We start from the raw sequence: 21,599 nt of genomic DNA, 5'->3' as shown, positions 1-21,599 counted from the left end.
GAAACTGAAACATCTGATGTAATTGGCATGCAGTAAAAAAGAAAACATTTCAAAGCATTCTTTTTAATGTATCAGGACATTCAAATAAGAAGGTAATGCTAGTTTACATTTTATTTTATAATATTACAAAGTATGATTGCTGTTCATGCAGTATTATCCCATAACAATGAAAAAAGATGCCGTTGCCTGAATTTGGTGTTTCTCTCTGTCATTGATTTTTCACATATTGTATGTACTGTTTTTTGTAGTGATTTTATTCCAGTGTTTCTTGACTGATGGAAATCCCTTTCTCACTGTGAACAGTATCCATCAAAAATGTAAGGGATTGTAATTTGAAGATTATTATTATCGTTATATGTTCATGTTATTATGGGATTTTTTTTAACCCTTAACAACCCAGACCAATTTCTGCTTAAAGGAAAATTCTAGAGCACTAATTACTGTCAAAAATCTGTCATGTACGTGCGACGTTACACAATACATTGGGCGTTCATGGTTAATATATTCCTGATTTGTCGTCATGTCACTGTGATATTTTTGTAGATTGTTTTATATTAATTCACAAACTATAATAAGAGCAGTTGAATTTAAAATGACCTTTAATGGCAAAAAGTACGTTTTTGGAAATTAGCACGGGTTTACCTGCCATTTTGAGGAAGCCGTATGCTGCGAGAGTCACATGATTGTAACAACCACTGCGAGATGTTAGTGTTATAAGTTCATGTTTAATTTAGAGGTGCCCATATTTATAATGTATCTTTCAGTCGGAGTAAACTTAGTTCAACTTTCTGTCTTTCTGCTGACATTGGTGTTACAAATGGTAAGACTTGAAATGGTTTCAAAGAATTGTAGGTGTGGGACAAGGGGGTGGCTGGCGCCGCTAGGGTTTTCCCGGCCCTTGTGACACTAAGGAGCGGCAGTATACGAGCGCTGGAGGGCTTCGAGAAAAGAGCAGAAGCAGGTGGCTTCCTCAGCATCCCCTTGACCACGCCCACTTCCGATTTGACCACGCCCACTGGTATGAGAGCTGAAAGATTTAAGCAGCGTGATGAGAGCCTGTTCACACCGACCGATGTCAACTTTTACAGAGTTTGACAGGTAAGGCATCTTATTGTGTTTAAAAAAAATGCTAATTTACTCAGAGGTACCATTAATCATTAACTTGGATAGACATTTTATTAGCTACATGCTACAACAGTAGCGGTGCAAGTGCTGTCTATTTGGACAGATATGAACCCTGACGTTGACTACGGAGCTTCCGGGAGCAGCGGGAACGGAAAGTTGCGACAGTGGCTGATTGAGCAGGTGGATTGTGGGAAATATGCCGGTCTGGTGTGGGAGAATGACGAGAAAACCATCTTCAGGATACCGTGGAAACACGCGGGCAAACAGGACTACAACCGGGATGAGGACGCCGCGCTTTTCAAGGTAAGACAACTTGACATCCTGCAGTCGAAAAGTGAAATCAAACATCCGCGAGTATGAGGATGCGAAACTTTATTCATATGGTCCTTTTTTTTAGGTTAAGGAATATTCCTTAACCTAAAAAAACACTAAAGCACTTTTGGAACTCTTCGGACAACGAAACACCATTTAAACTGAAGTGATAATGGACAGTACACGTTTGACTTTAAGGTCGTACAACAGCTGGTTTCCAAACTTTTTCCACGGATGGATGAAACCATGAGCAGGCTAAAACCAACCCACGTGGAAATGCTAAGATGTAATTGGCGTGTTTCAGGAAACCGCCTGCATGACAGCTTTTTGTTATAGGCTACAACGTATATTACAGTATTGTTATTACCCTTTTTGCTGTTTTTCGCCCAGTATTTGCTGTTGTTTTTTTTAGTATTCTTGTTTAACTGCATTTTTAGAATGTGCTGGGCCAATAAATGAATGAATACATAAACGAATGCAAGTGGCCCCGGGGTCCCACTTCAGTAGAAAAATGTGATTTCTCCCAGCCAATGAGCCAATGATTGACTATAATAAGATATACGTGACGCCATTTTGTCATATTAAAACATGCTACAATACTTGAATGTGGAAATTGTAAGTACAGTAGTGAATTTATAACCTTATACCATACCATAACCTTACCATTTCCAAACTGACTTATGTCTCCAATTTCAAAATGAATACAATCTTAAAACATTCAGAAAAAAATAGAATTGTTTTTTCTGTTGAGAGCTGGTTGAGTCATGTTGAGAGTCAAGTGTGGTGTAAAGGTTCTAAAAGGTGATGTCCCTGTAGGCCTGGGCGTTGTTCAAAGGGAAGTATCGGGAGGGAATCGATAAGCCAGACCCGCCGACCTGGAAGACACGTCTCCGCTGTGCGCTCAACAAGAGCAATGACTTTGAGGAGCTTGTGGAGCGCAGCCAGCTGGACATCTCCGACCCCTACAAAGTATACCACATCATTCCAGAGGGTGCCAAGAAAAGTCAGTTCCACTTGTCAAATGATGTCATCTATCCAAATGGGGTTATTTAGTAACGACATTCATCAACATCATTTAGCACGAGAGCCAGAGGTGTCCAAAGTGTGGCCCGCAGGCCATTTGTGGCCCACCGCTCGTTTTTATTGGTCCTTGGAAAATATCAAATTCATTATTAATTAATTAATATTATTAGATTTGACACTAATTTGCATTGTCACCGTAACAAAGCTAAGATGTCAATGTTTTGCAAAGAGAGCGTAGCATATGTTGACCTACTTTGGATTCGTTTTAGCATCTTTAATGTACAAAATGTATCAGATTGGTTCCCTGCCATCCTTTTTTGTATACGAACCTCACCGAAAGACGTTTGGACACCCCTGATGTAAGTGTAAAATGATGCTTAATTAAATGTCAATGACACCTCATAAAAATCTGTCCAAAAACCACCAGCTAACTGCCAGATGTCACTTATTCTGCTGAGCGTAGTGCTCACAGTCATTTAAATCAAACATAATGTCTCACTCTGACTAACTTCCAGGAACCAGAGAAGAGGACGGTCCTCTGAGTCCAGCGAGCTATCCAGTGCACCCTGCTTACCCTGCCCTGCAGACTCAGGTGATTCTCTCACACATCCACAAAGAAACAGTGGATAAGAAAGCACACGCTGTTAATTTATGCAGGACATATAGAACACCAAGGTCCCGCAAAGGGTTGTAAGTCTGTTTTTGACAGACGATTCGATACACATCTACATACACGGGTTACGATAACATTCCAAAAAGATATGCAGTCGTCCCTCGTTTATCGCGGTTAATTGGTTCCAGACCTGACCGTGAAAAGTCAATTTCCGCAAAATAGGATTCAATACTAAATAACAGAATATTTTTGGAGTTAGAGCATAGAAAACCTGTTTATGACTTTCTAAATACTGTTTTTAACATTATTAGAGCCCTTTAGACATGAAATAACACCCCTATAGTCACCTTTACACTCCTATTATTGTGTATTGTATATATTATATACACCACATTGCACAGCCAATTCTTAAAAGTGGCATTCTTACAGTATTTGCAAATGTGTAAAAGAGCACATCATATCCCCAACCAGGCTGTAGGGCACTGGCAAAAATAAAGTCTTAGCCTTCAGTCCAATCAATAATAAGAAATAAATAAAGGCAAATTTCTTCAAAAGTGGCAAAAATATGTCCAAGAAAAGATAATTAAAAGCTCTGTTTGCTACATGGGTGCACTGAAAATCATGTGTTAGCTTGGAAAAAGTAAGTGTGCAACATTGCAGTTTGAGCATAGTGTTTGGAACACTCCAAGTAGTACATTTCAAAGTCAACAAGTTGCAAACATAAAAAGTTAAGCAACAGCCATAGAAAAACAAGTACCATACTCGTCTCTGTTGGCCTCGCTGGTCAAAATTTGCCATGCTACCAGTGGACTTCAGAGTTTTGCCGATGCCTTTAAAATCTTTTGCAGTGACTAGCTAGAGCTAGCACGCTGCTACTATTTCTGCTACTATCCATTCTCATTGTCAGCCAGGTTAAGCTACGCAGCATGCGTGGCAATCGTTTCGCAGGAAGCCCAGGCTCTCGCGTTATTCAAGAGACGCACTGTCAACCGGTTGCTTGTCTGGCGATACCCGGTGCATGTCTCTACAATCGATTCATCCAAGGATTTATGGCTGGTTCTTATCTATCCAGGAGGCTGCTATCAACGCAGCCGTTTCACTCACTTATCCAACCAAATATCCGGTCGTATCGGTTTATTGTTGACAACCCTAGTCCCAGGTTCAGTCCATCCGTTACTGTACTGTACTTATACCTTTATAATTGCTGGGGTCCTCAACATGAATGTTAAATAGATCATGTAAACAAATCCATCAAATGATGCCAACAGCACATTCGTCTCAAGCACAGAAACATAACAGACGGCATAAAAGTTTTGTGGCATACATCATATTCAATGAATAAGTCAATCAGGGTTTGACCCCTTAGCCATGTCCAGGACCATCATCACATGAGTTTTTATTATTATGATTACATCATTGTGTTGTTCTGCTTTAAAAAAAAAAACGTTCAATGTTCTTTCTGCGGTTCTTTATTGAAGGTCTCGGAAGGACAGCTGGTGGGGGACTTTCTTGATAGAAGTTATATACTGTATTACGGACAATAATCCATTAAGTCACAAACATGGCATGCTGGCTAGCTCGACAAAACAATCATGCACGTGATAAAGACAAGTCAAAATAAAAGCGATCGCTCCTCTCACGAACGTCAGCAGGGGGAACCAGGGCAGTAGAGCCAACTCACCCTGGCCAGCGAGGCTTGCTGGAGACGGGAAGAGTGAGAAGGAAGTGTTGGCCGTCATGCCAACAGTGCAGCGTAAGTCTTTAGTAAGATGGCAGCGTTTGTTTGTGATGGTGATGCAGCTTGTCATTTACAAATGAAATGGCATGTTAGTGTGAATGGAGATCACTTTCTTTTTTTTTTCCATTTGTTGTGTAGCCCGGGCTGCACGGTGTGCTAGTGGTTAGCATGTTGGCCACACAGTCTCTGTGGGGAGTTTGCATGTTCTCCCCTTGCGTGGGTTTTCTCCAGGTACTCTGGTTAGGTTAATTGGAGACTCTAAATTGTCCATGGGTATGAATGTGAGTGTGAATGGTTGTTTGTCTATATGTGCCCCCTTACATTGGCTCGGACGACCAGTACAGGGTGTACCCCGCCTCTCTCCCAAAGCCAGCTGGGATAGGCTCCAGCATACCCCCGCGACCCTAGTGAGGACAAGCGGAATAAAAAATGGATGGATGAATGTTGCGTAGCCCAAGCCCCAGTGCACAAACCAAGGTCCATAAAGCTGTGGACTGTGTCTCAAATCGAATACTTCGGTCAGTACACTTCAATATACAGTATATACTGTGTACATTGTGTACGTAGCTCCTAAGTACACATATTTTGACGGTGTAGTCACAAATCAATTACTGCTGTTGTGCACTGCAAATGGCAATCGTAATTTTCTGTTCACTACTTTTCACCACTAAAGATTGCTCCTCATCTGCCATTATTTCAATTTAGTCCCTCCCTTTCCCCCACGTCGCCAAGATGGCAACCATTTAGACTGGCAAGTGTCTATCATGTGCATTCACCATTTTGACTGCAACGGTCGGCTACTGACAGCACACTACATTTTGCCGTAGCTCTCAGTGTGAACACATTTATGCACGGAAAGTGTTCGGAAAGGTGCAGATTGAGACACAGCCACAATTTCATGATTCAAGCCCATTAACAACTTGTGGATGATGAATGAATGATGGATGAACAGTCATCGTGAGCCCAGCTGTCAGCGTCCTCCGACCTCACAAATGACAATAAAAAAATGACAGAAACACTCTTGGAGAAAGTCTAAGCAGAAGAGCATAATGCACACCAACTCCATATTTTCATTTTGTATGTATATTTTTGTAAGTAAGGCACGGAGCACACTATATTCATTTTACAGGTGATGAACTGCTTGTTTGTCTCTTGTTCTAAAGATGCCACAGTACATTCCTCCTCCAGAATGTGGCTGGAGAGACTTCAGTCAGGAGCAGGCCTCCTTGCCAGAGCTGCCTTTCACTCAGTGCCCTTGCCCTCCCAGAAGCCTGCCATGGCAGGTCCCTCCAATGGATAACGGTACGGTGTTCACTTTTCAAAAATAAGCGTCGGCCTCCCTCGCAATGGCACTGGACACACACATCTTCTGAGCACTTGTCTGACCCCCTCCTGTATGTGCAGGATACCAATTTCGAGCCTCAATTTATTCCTATGGTCCAGCTGACGCCCAGCCTTCACCATTTAGCCTGGACGCTAGCATCAGGTCAGCAGAAGCACTCTCAGGTAAACCTTAGCTATTATTTTAAAAAGAAGAAAGTTCATGCAAATTTGTTAAGGTCAGCGGTTAGTGAGGCAGCCACAAACCCAAAATGTCATAGTGTGTCCCTAAAGTCCGGACACATGGACAAAAAAATGTATATTTTCAAGAAATGACAATTTCAACAATATTTTATTCAGTTGGAACACCTTGGTTAGGGTCATTAATCCGTTCCAGAAGGTCAGACTAACTGAAACGCACTCTAACCGAATCAATTTTTCCCATAAGGAATAATCTTAATCCAATTAATCCGTTCCAGAAACCCAAAAATGTTAACAGAAAACATGTTTTTTTTTTAAATAGTTTTTCAATTATAGTTTTACTTGCAGAAGACAATTCAAAATGCATATTAATAGATATGGTAATGGTTTAATTTATTTTGAACATGCACATGTTACAGTGGAATACATAACATATTACAGTTCGCAATTCTACATGTCCAAAAAAGGCATAGGAAGATGCAGAGTTTATTTAATCCCACCCCTTCTCTGTTCCACAGCAATTGCTAATACATTTGTTCACTTCCTGTACTCAACATGTACCCCGGATGATGAGTGAGTACAGACAATGTAGTACTTAGGAAATGAAGAAGTAATGAAGAAGTGCAGTAGTCATATGATATTGCATTGTGTAGGTATTTCTGTGTTCTGCGTCTTCAAATTGCTCATTTTAGTGCAGTTTACATCTTCACTCAATCCGTTCCATAATTTAATTCAACATACTGATTCGCTGAAGGCTGTTAGCAGTGTTTGCACGTGTAAGTCGTATAAGTCATGAAAGAAAGAGATAAATTAACATTTAGGGTAACTTTTACCTTCATTGAAGACATGATGTGGCTGCGAGATCAACACAGACACCACCTTAGTGTTTTGCCCTGAGTTATTTCTTGAATTTAATAGTGTTTCTCACCTACGAAGGAAATGACCACCGCTATAGACCACAGAACGTGCGCAGCTACAGTATTTATGGATTTGACAAAAGCTTTCGATACAATTAACCACAACATCTAATTTCTAAATTAGAAAGGTATGGAATAAGAGGGTTAGTGTTTAGAGTTGTAGGAGAATATACTTCAGCATGCTTAAATATATCGTGCGGCGTACCCCAGGGGTCAATACTGGGACCAAAACTGTTCAATTTATGACATGACATTTGTAAAGCCGCGAAAGACCTAAAGCTAGTATTATTTGCAGACGATACTATTGCCTTCTGTTCTGTATGCAAGAGCTAATAAAAAAAAAGTTACAGATGAAATGACTAGACTAAAAAGATGGTTTGATTAAAAATAGACTATGCCTGAACCTAAGTAAAACTAAGATAATGCTGTTTGGCTATAGCAGAAGGGATACTTATACGCAAATACAATTTGATGAAGTGGACATCGAAAGGGTGAACGAAAACAAATTTCTGGGGGTCATTATAGATGAAAAGATGTGCTGGAAATCTCTAATTAAAAATATACAACATAAGAGTGGTGAGAAATACATCAACATTGAATAAAGCAAAATTCGTCCTCGATCCAAAATCACTCCATACTCTCTATTGGTCCGTGGTGTTACCATATCTAACCTATCGTGTGGCGATATGGGGAAATAAGTATAAAAGTACACTTCACTCGCTAAATACACTGCAAAAAAGATCAGTTAGGATAATTCGTAATGCCGCGTATATTTGATGATCTAGTTGATTTGCAAACAGCTAAAATGATGCATAAAGCAAACAGTAATCTGCTACCGAAAAATGTCTTACACGTCTTCTTGACAAGAGAGGGCAAGTATGACCTCAGGGTAGGTATGAATGTGAGCGTGAATTATCATTTGTCTATATGTGCCTTGCGATTGGCTGGCCACCAGTCCAGGGTGTACCCCGCCTCTCGCCCGAAGTCAGCTGGGATAGGCTCCAACATACCCCCGCGACCCTAATTAGGATAAGCGGCATAGAAATGGATGGATGTCAGATTATTTATTAGGATTGTCAAATCAAGTAGTTACGGTGACTAAATTTGAAATGTGGCTGGTATTTTTTACAGGAAGTGAACAAATGTTTTGCAATTGGGGGGTAGGATTAAATAAGCTTTGGGTCTTCCTACTCCTTTTGGACATGCGGAACTGTGAATTGTACTATGGGATGTATTCCAATGTAACTTGTATGCATGTTCAAATAAATTAAACCATTCCCATTCCCTCAAGTCTCTGCTTGTCTTTTGATCGCATCTGCAAAGTAACCCAAAGCCAAAGGAAGTGCCAGCATTTTAATAATGAAGGTGAGAATCCAAGAAACAATTCATGGCCAAACACCAAGGTGGTGTTCGTGTTGATCTCGCTGCCACATTGCGTCTTTGTCAACAAATTAGGTCTTCAATGAAGGCAAAAGTAACCTTAGATGTTCATTTATCACTTTCGTTGGTCATTTATATGCATTTAGAATTGTTTTATGCCCGTAAAAACATAATAGTAAAACTAGAAAAACGTGTTTTGTGTTAACATTTTTGAGACTAACTGTGTTAGTTAGGAAAGAACTACAGAGTTAACCGCTGGTGACCTCATAGACGGGGGACGGAGCTGACTTCCAGTTCCTGTTTCCATGTATTAGCAAGCTGCTAACAAGGATGCTTTGTGAGACAAGTACATTAAGAATTGTTCTTAATCAAACTGTTCTTAAAAACAACAGTCGCGCTCATGCAGTGTGACAAGACGCGTGCCATATTGAACGCTTACTGGAAAATGCACGCAAATCCAGGCAAAATTTTGGCATAAATTTTCTCTGTTAACCGAAAAACATGCTAACGATTGTTATTAACAAGTAACATCTTCAATATTGTTTCCAACATGTCTGAGACTTTGCAAGGCTCACGTGAACTCGATGCACATTTCTTTTATGTCCAGACTTTAGGGACACCCTGTATCCTGGACAGAAAAATGAATGAGACAGAAAACATTTAGTTACACCTAACCTGATTGTCACGTTCTCCATCCAGATGCACGCCTCCATATCAGTGTATATTTCCGGGACGCTCTGGTGAAGGAAGTGACTACCTCCAGCCCAGAGGGGTGTCACATAACTCCAGGCTCCCCAGAGGATAAGCACTATGTGTTGGCAGGAGGTCGTGATGTGGTGCCCCTGCCAGTGGACACCCTCCCAGCTCAGAGGAGAGCAGAGGAGCGTCCCTCAAGTCCTTTGTCCTCCTTGGAGAGAGGGGTGTTGTGTTGGATGGCCCCGGATGGACTGTACGCTCGGCGGCTGTGTGAGAGCAGAGTGTATTGGCAGGCAGGGTCGACGCCCTATGGAGATAAGCCTGAAAAGCTTGAGCGAGAGGTCACCTGTAAACTCCTTCACACACAGGATTACCTCACAGGTAGGACCTAACAAGGATGGTCGTCTTTCTAATAGGGCTGTCTGGCAGCTGCACTGTTGATACGATACAATAACGATACAGAGAACTCAATCGATGTACCAAACTGGACTGAGCCATACAGCTTATAACTCGATGTAAGCAAGGTGTGGAAATGACAGGTACCTGGGCCACATGAGTTGTGTCTAAACGCTCAGCAAAACCAATGTCTGGAAAACAGAAGACAATTCACACCTCAAGCACTCCCATGCGAAAATGTCACGCAAAAAGTCAGAGACCAGCATATGAAATACTTCCTATAACGTTCGTGATAAACTTTGCACCCTTTGAAAGCCAACACTTCAAGTGTCATTCCTCTGCTGCTAAAAGGTCACTGAACTACCAGCTTCATTAACACTTAAACAGTAGCATATAGTCCTGGAAAAAGTTAATAGACCACCTTATTTCCTCAGTTTCTTGTTCATTTTAATGCCCAAAAATATAATGATGACAAAAATATAAATATCAATTAAATAAATATGAAGAGTGTCATTTAAAAGCTGATAACTAGCCATTTCCATGTTTTTTTTTTATGATAACCGAAATCACTTAAATTCTTACATCAATAGCTATGGCATTGCACTGCCAAAAAGCTAAAACAGCTTTTTTTGTTGTCATCATTACGGTATACTTGTTCAAACAAATGTACTTTTAGGCATTAAAATGAACAAGGAACTGAAGAAACAAGGGTGGGCTGATCATTTCTTCCATGATTGTTGATGTGTTCAGTAGATTTTCATTTTTCTACTGTACGGTAAGCCCAGGATTTAAGAGATGAATTAATATATCGGAGGAAATCATCCTTGAACACGCAACTTTTGGTTCGGTATTGATACGTACTGATTTCCCACACAGTACACATTAAGTGAGGTGGGGTGAGGTGAAGTGTGTCTACTCTCTAAACAAATACAGGAGAGCCCAGCCTTTGGCTAGGAGGAGTAATGGCTAGCGATAGTGTTAAGAAGAAGCGTGGAGACCTTCTCCCCTATAGAGGAACACTTGCCTTCCCGATGAATTACATAAATGGACAACGACAAGTGGATAAAGCCTGAATTATGCTTCAGCCTCATCACGCCTCCGCTCCTTCTGAAGGCATCTTGATTGATTTATGGCCGTAACATTGCACCATCGTTCAGGCTTTAGATGAAAGCAGTGTATCGGCATTGTTCAGTAGAGATGGGGATTATTCATGTTGCACTGCAGGCAATAAGGAATTTGAATTTACTAAAAAAATAAAATAATTAACCATGTTTACTGTTGCACATTGTAAACCAGGGGTGTCCAAAGTTGTTTTTTTTACTGGCCCTTAGCATATTCTAGAAATTAGGGGTGCGCGATAATTACCGGGCTGATATTGGGAATTATGACATCGTACCGATAAACCTGATGACATAATAAAGTGCTGCAAACGGCCTGTCGTAACTTCCCCTGAGGTCCCTTGTAAACAAACATGGTTGTCATTCAGGTGACGCTTCTCGCTGTTGCTCCAAATGTTCTGCAAACATTCTGCAATGAAAAAAAACTAACACATCAAACCTCATCAGCCACCTGAAACAGCAACATCGCTACTACTACGCCGGGGGCCCGGGCCTTGTCGACTGGTAAAGGCCCTTGGAGCCACCATTTGTACTTCTGAGCTGACGCAATTTTATTTTTAATGTTTTGCTAATAGTAGCGATGCCACGATTTTTGGTAAGGACAAATTTACAGGTAGCGTTCGTCATATTCAACTTGGAGTCGTTCTTACCTCCAGGCGTGCAGGTGTGATTCAACTGCAGTTGAAAAACATTTATCGATTTAAAAAGTTGTCCGTTATATGGATTGAAAAGCAGGAAGTTTTCAGTATTGGCTTGAAAATAAAAATATTGTGCATCCTTACAAAAAATAATCTTAATTCATTATTAATTATATATATTATTAGATATTGCACTCATTTGCTTTGTCACCTACATTGGATTGTTTTTAGCATCTTTAATGCGCAATGCATACAGTATATGTATGTGCAGTATGTGCAGTAGCAAAAGAATGTATCCGGCCATGTGACCATGTAATTACTGTACATTTTTTCAACAGTCTCTCGCTAAGTACTTTCGGTGAGTCAGCAAGGCGAGTTATAGTCTTCAACTTGAATTTAGTTTCTGTGAAAATGCCACTGAAAAGTCATTTTAGACACCAGGACATCATGTGATCAAAACCCGATGCAAAGTCCCCCAAAGCTAGTGTCAACAGCTGTGGCAGGCACTTGGTTGTACGACGCATCACGTGATTTCTACACACCGTCCAAACGGTCCCCACCCACATGCATCTGACAGCCTTGTAGACTTCAGTCTAACGGAGTTGTCACCAGGACTTTCCTTTTGAGTCACCCCAAATGTCACACCTCAAACCATCTTCACCAACACTACATGGTGTTTACATCCGAAGAGGTAACTATTGTGTCTCTTTTCTGACTATCAGAGATCCAGAGCTACGGGCTCCACGGTCGACCACCGACTCGTTTCCAGGTTCTGCTGAGTTTCGGAGAGGAGTGTTTTGACCCCCACAGACAAAGAGCGGCCCTCACTGTCGAGGTGACTCACAGACACTTCATTTTAATTCTACATTTAGCTATCCAGGAGGTCTTCAACAGATTATAAAATAAAATGCGTTGGCCTGGGTTGCTCAGAAATGAATGAACAAATACTGTATATGCAGTAATCCCTCGTTCATCGCGGTTAATTGGTTCCAGACCCAACCACGATAAGTGAATTTTCTCCAAGTATGATTCAATATTAATACATGGAATATTTTCGGAGTTAGAACATAGAAAACCTGTTTATGGCTTTCTAAATACAGTTTTTTACCATTATTAGAGCCCTGTAGACATACGATAACACACCTATAGTCACCTTTACTCATTTTACCCAATATAGTAGATATAATCAGAGAAAATAAGCCATTTGAGACATAAATAAGACTTGTGGGTTTCAATAAATGTCTTCCAAACGTGTGGACAGAGTGTGTTGAGTTTTACCTGGAGTACGGCCACAACGGTAGCTCGTGTTATGATGATGACTATTATTATTATGTTATTATTGTGCCTGTAGTGATATAAATAATTGTAAAATAACACAAGCCTGCAGTTGGCGATCAAGTCTGGTGGGTGTTAATAGTGACACCTGGTGGCCAGTGGAGACTACAGTTCATTCATGTCTTGTATTGCCTTCAGCTCATTTAGAAAATGTTTATGCTTGAAAATGCTTAGTTTAGCCCAATAATTAGCTTCAATATGCAGTTTATGGACTAATAATAGGCCGTAGTCAACCACTAAACCACTAAGCGATCAACCGCGATAGAGCGAGGTAGTGATGTTCGAACTGCGATGGCGCAAAAGACCAACAGTGATGCTCCTCTCACAGGTGGAGCCCCTGTTTGCCAGGCAGCTCTTCTTCTATTCCCAGCAAACGGCCGGACATTTCTACCACAGCTATGAGCAGACGGGACTCACAGAGCACTTCAGCTTCTCTGAGGACCTCCACAGGGCCATCACACAACATCACGGCCTGCAGGAGTGACCTGAGCAACTTCATGTGTCCGTGAGCAAAGCACCTTCACAGAAGACCAGGCAAGGATTTGCATTTTATGACAGTTTCCTCAGGACACACTTGTTTTTCCGTATCAAGATGGGTGGCTTGAACGCTCATCATGATACAGATTGTGATGTTTTAGTCATTTTAAGAAATGCAGTCCAGCCTCATGTTGTTGACAATGAGAAACTGACCTAAATGTACCTCAAAAGCCATACAATAACAAAACTGATCATCATGCATGGGGTCATGTGAGATGTGACATATCTTACCAATTGATGTACATAAAGGACTGTAGTTCACGTTTTCATTGGCTTTATTTTGACTGTGTGTTTTTTGAGAGGGTACCAGTTATGGCCAGTTAATGACCATAGCACTGGAAATGTCCTGGCTGCTCAGTACATGGCTCAAGTCAACAGCAGTCTCTCCTTGCAGACGTCATAATATAAATAAAATACAAAGACTATTATCCAAAAGTCAAACCCACAGCACACTTCCTCACCCGTGACCTACTTTAATTTTGACAATAATTATATTGTATATGAGTTGAAAGTTTTTCATGGCCTTCATGGTTAAGAATCAGTGATTTAATTAATGCCCTCACTCATATCGCAAATGACTGGCGAGTGTCCAGAGCCTACCAATCCTCCCGCTTGAAGTCAGATGGTGGATGGATAGATAATATGCACTAAACGTATCTTTCTAATTATGTCACTTATGGCAACATAATATTGCTATGGGCCGCCCATTGGACTAGTGTTTAGAATGTCGGCCACACAGTCAGTCGATCTGGGTTTGAATCTCCATTTTATGTAGACATCTCTGTGTGGAGTTTGCACGTTTTCCCCGTGCATGCGTGGGTTTTCTCCGGGTACTCCGGCTTCCTCCCAAATTCCAAACATATGCATGTTGGGTTAAATTAGTGACTCTTAAAGTTGTCCATAGTTATGAATGTGAAAGGTTGTTTTATACGTGCCATGCAATTGGCTGGCGACCAGTCCAGGGTGTGCGCCACCTCCTGCCAAACGTCAGGTGGGATAGGCTCTAGCATACCCCTGTGACCCTAATGAGGATGAATAAATGAATGATTACTATGAAAATTGATAGTAATGTTATTGTTTTTTTGTTTTTTTTTTAAATATCCTATTAAAATTTGTCTGTGAATGTATTAAACCCTTTTGCAATGTTTTACTTATTTTTACATGGTATTATAGTAGTTGCATGTATCTTTCAATAGAAGTGTGGCCAACTGTCCTCTTATGAATGTCGGGTATGTATGTAAAAGCTTTGTGCATGCATGTACACTGTAGCTGTTTGATACCATACTGACATTTAATAGCTTACTTCACCTCAACATATACTTGAGTACTACATATTTGCCTCTGAAATGTAATGGTCAGCTCAGCAAGTCAGGCTGCAGCAATAAATCAAGCAATGGACAATCTGGTATCTGGTATTTTTAAATAAAAATAAATGGAAAAAAACAGATTGATGTGAAGTTTTTTACCTGACTTGTTTGTTAGGACAAGTGACAGCTCGACAATGTCCGTTGGAGTATTATTAAAAGTCAATTTCATTCGCACATTTTCGTAATATCGATTGCTATCACGTGTCACTTCGACCTACATCTCGCCGTCGTGGAATAAGGTCTTTAACCCGTCAAAGAAATGTAAACAGATAACTTTGCTCACAAACTTGTGACAGCTAGCGAGCCATTGCTTGTATTCTCCATTTTCTCCTTCTGTCCACATGAAAAGTTTTCTTGCCATCAAGAAAAGTGAAGCCAGCACCGTGGCCGAGTGAGAACGAACATCATAATAAGCTTAGAGGAGAAACGTTCACCTTTTGTTCTCAACATTGGACAGTTGCTACCATCATTAAGGACAAAGATGGTATTGTACCGTCTACCCGGACGTTGTAAGAATATTGAGGATGCGATCAATCAACAATCTCATTATTCCAAAAACTGGAGATGAATCAGCAATCATAAAACTCTAACACTGCCGGGTCGCTACAGCATCCTTGAGCATGTTAAAGGATGTGCTCCTCTGAGTGTAGTGGTCTTATTACTGCTATGGAAAGGTTCATAGTGCTTTAGCTGGAAGACTAGAATGAATGCTTCTCCTGCCTCTTCTACTTCCTCCTCCCAATAAGCTACAGGAATAAAGGTAAAGATTTAATAATTAGATAATTACTGCATTTCCTGCTTTATTTTATGTTCTTCGTGTGTGTAGGTATGAGTTAGGAGATTATATTTAAACAGATTCCATTTCAAGTTGAGATTTTAAAAATATGGGTTACTCTTGCACAACAGCCTGCTTCCTTTGCATCCACACTGAAGCCAGAACATGTGCAGTCTTCTCTGTTTACTGCTCGATGTAACGGCACTGACGGACCCCGCCCGACACACGCCTTTTGTTCACTCTGTGGGTAGTTGTGCTGGGCGTGAGGAGATGACATGTCAGACAGCACGGAGGAAGTGGTAAGCACAGATGAATGGCTGCACCCGCTGGTTTGAAGCGAGGCAAGCATGCACACCAACCGTCTGCAAAAATGGGCCAATGTGTTCCATTCAAGAGTTACACTACTGTACTTAGCTATAATATCTGGATATTTATTGTACATGGCCACAATAGCTGGCTTCAAAATTATTTCTACATAGCTGCTGTGCAACTAGTTTATTATTTTACCTACAGGGATTACAACAAGGAAGAGCCGTAAGAAATATACTTTGGTGTTTAGTACAGACTTCAACCAGCAGTTGTTTCGTTTGCTCAGAAGTAAACTGTAGTATTTGACACAGCAAGGACCGTAAAGACTTGGTATTGGGCCTGGAGGGTTGACAATTTTAAAATTTAGAGGTAGTATCAGTATAGGTTCAATACTAGTGTGATGAGAGCAATATTTTTCCGTCGTCTTATGTCAAAAATTTGTGTTTTTTTGTTGCGTCATTCTTATTGTTACATTGTTTATATGAGTATATTCATATATCCCGTAAATTCCGGTGTATAAGCCGCACCCACAAAATTTAAAGAGAAAAATAGATTTGTACATATGTAAGCTGCACCAGACTATAAACCACACATGTCCATGTCAAAAAATGGCATATTATGACATGCAGGAGTTTGTGAGGACCAGGCCGCTCTTTATTTGACAGGAGCTATGAAAAAACTCACGATGAGCTTGTCAACTTATTGGAAATTGCAGGAGGTTATGACTCAGTATAACAGTCTGACTCACTGTGTCATCTTACAACGAACGTTAAAATTATCACACAGCAACTTAACACTCAAAAGGTAGCTGGGAATTATACAAGAAGCAATATGGGTTTAAAATGAAAAGAAACCACAACTATTTTAAACGTTACGAAAATGTAATTCGAGGACAAGCAGCATAGTAAATGGATGGATGGCGCTGCAATGCTGCCTCTGTCCACCAGAGGAACCCACAGGGAGGCTGACGTCAGTGCAGCGCCCCGACAGGCAGAAATGAATGCTTTGCTTGGACGCAATGCATTATGAAAATTTCCCAGCTACCTTTTGACTGTTAAGTTGCTGTGTGATGAGTTTAGCATTCTTTGTAAGATGACACCGTGAGTCCGACTGTTATATTGAGTAATGACCTCCTGTGATTTCCAGTGGGTTGACAAGTTTGTCGTGAGTTCACTGATAGCTTGTGATTGGCTCCTGCCAAAGAAAGAGCTACCGTTTCCTCATTGACTCGTGAGTGGCACAGTATTGAAACGATTAATAGCAGTTCTAAAGTGAAGGAGATGTCACGAGATTAGAATTTAGCCACACCGCTGTTTAAGATGCAGGGTTCAGAGTTTTTAAAAAAAAGTAGCGACTTATATACCGTTCATGATGAATGTATTCCTGACATGAAAATAATTAAAACCACAAATCTACTTTGAATTGAACAAAAGAATATATATTAATTCCAAATAATGTATTGAGTGGCTTATTACCATTTATGTTTTGACTGTAATATTTGAAGCCCTCTCAGGGAATATAATTCTGGTGTCAGTAACATCATGGTTGTTTTTATTATTTATATTAAAAAAATTTCAATCTAAATAAATAATAATAACTAGGACATTTTTCTCACAGTTTAGTTGGAATTCCCCCCACACTTGTTCCACAATAGTGTGCTACAGTCGTCCCTCATTTATTGCGGTTAATTGGTTACAGATCTGATCGCGGTAAGTGATTTTCCGCTAAGTAGGATTCAATATTAAGAAATGGAATATTTTCATAGTTCAGAGCATTTACGTTTTTCTGCCATTATTAGAGCCCTGAAGACATGAAATAATAGTCACCTTTGTGCTCCTATTACTCTTTGTTTACACCACATCGCTAATGCACAGGCTATGGATCACTGCAGGGACACAAGAGATGACCCACGCTGCATAGCATGCTAGCAAGCTAACGAGTTAGCCTCTAATTTATTTATTCTAAACTAAAGAATTTAAAAAAACTTACCACTTCCACACAAAGTAGGAGGAGACCTTATTTACCTTCATGTCGGACATGCCATGGCTGACTACATGCAGAGTGAGTAATGTCATGTACTGTAATGTCATGTCTCATTAATGTTACTGTCACCCAGTGGCCGAAATACTACATATAACTTGTCTTTGAATATTGTTTGACTAATAATAGGCCATCGTCAACCACCAAACGGTGATCATTGAGTTTTGTAAAACCACAATAAGAGTGAAGGAGCGATATTCACACCGCAATATAGCAAGGGACGATTGTATACCGTTAGAAAGCTTGCGAGGAGTAGAATACAGGGAAAAACATTATTTTATGAATACAATTACATGCGTCAGTCACTGTTTTGTTTGCGTGGTGCACAATTGAAAATCGAAGTGACAAAGTTGTTGATTGCCGAAAGACAAGAAACAACGAGTAGGTGTTGTTTATCTTTTCACAGGCTGGACACAGGATGGCTGGAAGCAGGTGAGCTGGAGCTGCATGCTGCTTTTAAACTTATTCAACAGCTCTTCCAGTAACCTGGCAGACGACATGAAGCAGAGGAAAGTCAATATGAACCACTGTAGCATCAACACGTGCAGAAGCACACTCACTTTTTATCGGATCCACTGTGCAACTGAGGCAGGACGTCCATCGCTAATTTGAAGCTGGCCCTGCAATTAAAAACTCCGTTAGTCGTGGAAATACATTCTTTATATTATGCTGATTTTTGCTACACTCCTTTTTCTTAGTATAGCCACTTTATGCAGACTCTCTCAATTTTCATTAACCTTTGAAAGTATTTGAAGAAAATCATATACAAGTAAATACACTCCTGATCAAAATATTAAGACCGATAGAAAAATTGCAAGAATTTATATTTTGCAGTGTTGGATCTTAAGGAGGCGCTAAGGAATTCAAAATTATAAAAGAAGAAATGGGGGGTGAGACACACCCCCCAACCGCTCCCGAGGGCTTCCGGACAGCTGCCGAACCCTTTTGTTTGCTTACTTACTTACACAAAATAAACAGTTAGGACGTTGATAAATTGTTACAGCTTGCTCTTCTGACTCTTCGACACGACTAAGTAACGTTGGAAAGGCGTCAGACTTCAGCAACAGTTTGGCGGATAGTCCGGCTTTGTATTGGCCCATGTTGACAAAACAGTCCCGTGTGAAATGCCCTTGACAGATGAGCATAATTTTCTCTTGCTGGCCGGCAATCAGCAACCACTTCTGCCTGATGCTTGTCTCTTTAGGCACACCCGAACAAACATTTCCTGGGAGCCATTGCTCGACGCGCTAACACCGTGAACAGAGCGAAGCAGAGTGGGGGTGCTGGGCATATAAGTGGGGGTCCGGGTTGCAGTAACATCAATGCAACTCAGTGTTAACAAAACTGTAAAACACAGGGTGTAGAGCCGTCCAAAACTGCTTTCAGGAGTCACCTCCAAATGCGCAAACTTCATTATCTAACGTGTTGGCATCGTTTAACACGAGAAAAACACGTAAAGGTCAGAAAAGAGGAAAAGCATAATAGGTCCCCTTTAAAGTGAAATAGGTTGTTCATCAGCTGATCAATGAAAAAAAAAAGTTTATAATAATTCAATTAAAAATGTGGATCCAATGCCATTTTCTGTCAGGTATTCACACTGCCTCTCGCAGCGTGCCATTGCTGCTGATGTCGGGCGCAGTAAGACAGTCATTTTAAACGTCTAATAAGATCCTGAATACTGAAGACCCCAAAAAAGTGTTACCAGCCCTGAGCCGGGAGATCTGATTGGCTGTATGTCAACACTTGGGACGATCTTCTGCCCAAATGAAGGTAGTTACTGGTGCTGAGTGCAGCCCAATAACCATCAGATGGCATTTGCGAGAGAAGGGTTTTAAGAACAAAAAACGTCTTCAAAGACCTCGTCTCTTTCAATGGCACAAAATTGCCCGTTTGGAATTTGCAGGACAGCACCAAACATGGGGCATTGAAAGGTGGAAGAAAGTTTTATTCTCTGAGAAAAAAATGGAACCTTGACGAGCTGAGCCAAAAGGCAAAGCTCTCAATTTTCCGGTTGATCTACGTTCCTACGCTCACCTACGGTCATGAGCTTTGGGTAGTGACCGAAAGGACAAGATCGTGGGTACATGCGGCCAAAATTAGCTTTCTCTGTAGGGTGGCTGGGCTCTCCCTTAGAGATAAGGTGAGAAGCACTATCATCCGGTAGAAACTCAGAGTGGAACCACTGTTCATCCGCACTGAGAGGAGCCAGATGAGGTGGCTTGGGCATCTGGTCAGGATGCCTCCCGGACGCCTCCCTCGGGAGGTGTTCAGGGCACATGTCCGACTGGTAGGACGCATCGAGGAAGACCCATGACACGTTGGAGAGAGTATGTCTCTCAACTGGCCTGGGAAAGCCTTGGGATCTGCTAGCAGGAGCTGGATGAAGTGACTGGAGAGAGGGAAGTCCTACTTAGGCTGCTGCCCCCGCGACCCGACCTCGGATAAGTGGTAGAAGATGGATGGATGGAACCTCGACGGTCCCGATAGCTTCCAACATTACTGCATGACAAGCAGGTCCCACCTGAGATGTTTTCCACACGACACAGTGGAGGGGGTGCCATCATGATCTGGGATGCTTTTTCCTTCAATGGAACGATGGAACTTCAGGTTGTGCAAGGGCGGCAAATGGCAGCTGGCTATGTGGAGATGTCACAGGAGGCATCCCTCATAACTGAAGGCTGTGTGGTAATGACTGGCTTTTTCAACAGGACAACGCTGCAGTTCACAATGCCCGCCTGACAAAGGACTTCTTCCAGAGGAATAACCTCACTCTTTTGGATCATCCTGCATGTTCCCCTGATCTAAATCCGATTGAGAACATTTGGGGATGGACGGCAAGGGAAGTTTACAAAAAAGGACATCCGTTCCAGACAGTGGATGCCCTCTGTGAAGCCATCTTCACCACCTGGAGCAACATCCCCACTAGCCTCCTGGAAACACTGGCATCAAGCATGCCCAAACCAATTTTTGAGATGATTGACAAGAATGGCGCAGCTACTCATTACTACTACTCCTTTTTCTTTTTTTTACGTATTTTTTGTTTTGAGGGGGGTTTGGTTTTTTCTGTTACCTATGGCCTTAAACGTTTTGGCCAGCTGATGAACAGCCTGTTTCAGTTTCAGCTTGTTTGCAATAGATTGCTCACTCAAAAATGTTTTTGTCTCACTCCCATTTCTTCCTTTTGTATTTTAAAGCTCTACTTAGAGCCTCCTTAAAGATCCAACAGCGCAAAATGCAAATTCTTGCAAAAATTCTTAAATTCTTAAAATTTTGATCAGGAGTGTATAATCGTAAATCAAATTTAAGCTTTGGATGAATGTCCTTTGCACGTCTGGACATCACCAAACCCTGGAGCTACGTTACCAAGCCTTTACTGCAGCCACCCTCAGTTGCTGCTTGGTTATGTGTATTCCCTTCACTTTTATCTTCAGTCAGCTGTGCTTCATTGTATGTGGAACATGCATAGTTACATTGAAGTACATCACGTGTTCACATTTGCCTAATTCATCATGTCTGAAAAAAAGAGTATTTTTCAGACATGCGTATTTAATCCTACCCCTAGTGAAAAACATGCTCAATGAGGTTAACGTTAGGTGAAGAATTTTCCATATATATTCCTTCAATATATAGATATACTGTATTAATCCCATTAAGGTCTTTAGTTTCTGTTATCGCACGTAACTAAAATCAAACATTTACAGTATAAACTGAAAATAAAAATTTAGTGGTATAACTACTGTTTCCGAGAAGTGCTTTACA

General features: G+C 41.0%; 2 protein-coding genes across 7 annotated transcripts in view; one reads left to right on the top strand and one right to left on the bottom strand.

Moving 5' to 3' along the window:
* The first annotated feature begins 1,000 nt into the window (after positions 1 to 1,000).
* On the top strand, positions 1,001 to 14,750 carry LOC129188547 (interferon regulatory factor 4-like). Of its 4 annotated transcripts, none has more exons than XM_054789240.1 (9): positions 1,001 to 1,098; positions 1,229 to 1,428; positions 2,254 to 2,440; positions 2,976 to 3,052; positions 5,975 to 6,113; positions 6,216 to 6,317; positions 9,329 to 9,706; positions 12,200 to 12,312; positions 13,141 to 14,750. In XM_054789240.1, the coding sequence occupies exons 2-9, from the start codon at positions 1,231 to 1,233 to the stop codon at positions 13,294 to 13,296; spliced, it is 1,350 nt and encodes a 449-aa protein (XP_054645215.1). In that variant the 5' UTR covers positions 1,001 to 1,098; positions 1,229 to 1,230; the 3' UTR covers positions 13,297 to 14,750. The 4 variants fall into 4 exon arrangements, with proteins under 4 accessions (XP_054645215.1, XP_054645216.1, XP_054645217.1 ...); XM_054789241.1 differs by having other exon boundaries at positions 1,030 to 1,098; positions 1,183 to 1,428; XM_054789242.1 differs by having other exon boundaries at positions 1,033 to 1,098; positions 1,199 to 1,428.
* A 1,793-nt stretch (positions 14,751 to 16,543) lies between these two features.
* exoc2 (exocyst complex component 2) overlaps positions 16,544 to 21,599 on the bottom strand; it is a 50,344-nt gene continuing 45,288 nt past the window's right edge. The window contains exons 26-27 of one of the 3 annotated variants that reach the window (XM_054789237.1): positions 18,401 to 18,460; positions 16,544 to 18,326 (exon numbers count right to left, since the gene is read on the bottom strand). In XM_054789237.1, coding sequence (XP_054645212.1) covers positions 18,233 to 18,326; positions 18,401 to 18,460 — 154 coding nt within the window. In that variant the 3' untranslated portion in view covers positions 16,544 to 18,232. The remainder of the gene's footprint in view (positions 18,327 to 18,400; positions 18,461 to 21,599) is intronic. The other 2 variants (XM_054789235.1, XM_054789236.1) reach the window with 2 other exon arrangements.

This window comes from Dunckerocampus dactyliophorus, chromosome 10, assembly GCF_027744805.1.
Source record: "Dunckerocampus dactyliophorus isolate RoL2022-P2 chromosome 10, RoL_Ddac_1.1, whole genome shotgun sequence".
Lineage (NCBI taxonomy): Eukaryota > Metazoa > Chordata > Actinopteri > Syngnathiformes > Syngnathidae > Dunckerocampus > Dunckerocampus dactyliophorus.
This window is presented reverse-complemented; position numbering and strand designations above follow the sequence as displayed.

Bases quoted from the DNA above. Each gene is read 5' to 3' on its own strand.
- LOC129188547 (XM_054789240.1), top strand. From the start codon at position 1,231: ATGAACCCTGACGTTGACTACGGAGCTTCCGGGAGCAGCGGGAACGGA. The intron at 1,429-2,253 runs GTAAGACAACTT...ATGTCCCTGTAG, and splicing joins AGGACGCCGCGCTTTTCAAG to GCCTGGGCGTTGTTCAAAGG. The intron at 3,053-5,974 runs GTGATTCTCTCA...CTTGTTCTAAAG, and splicing joins ACCCTGCCCTGCAGACTCAG to ATGCCACAGTACATTCCTCC.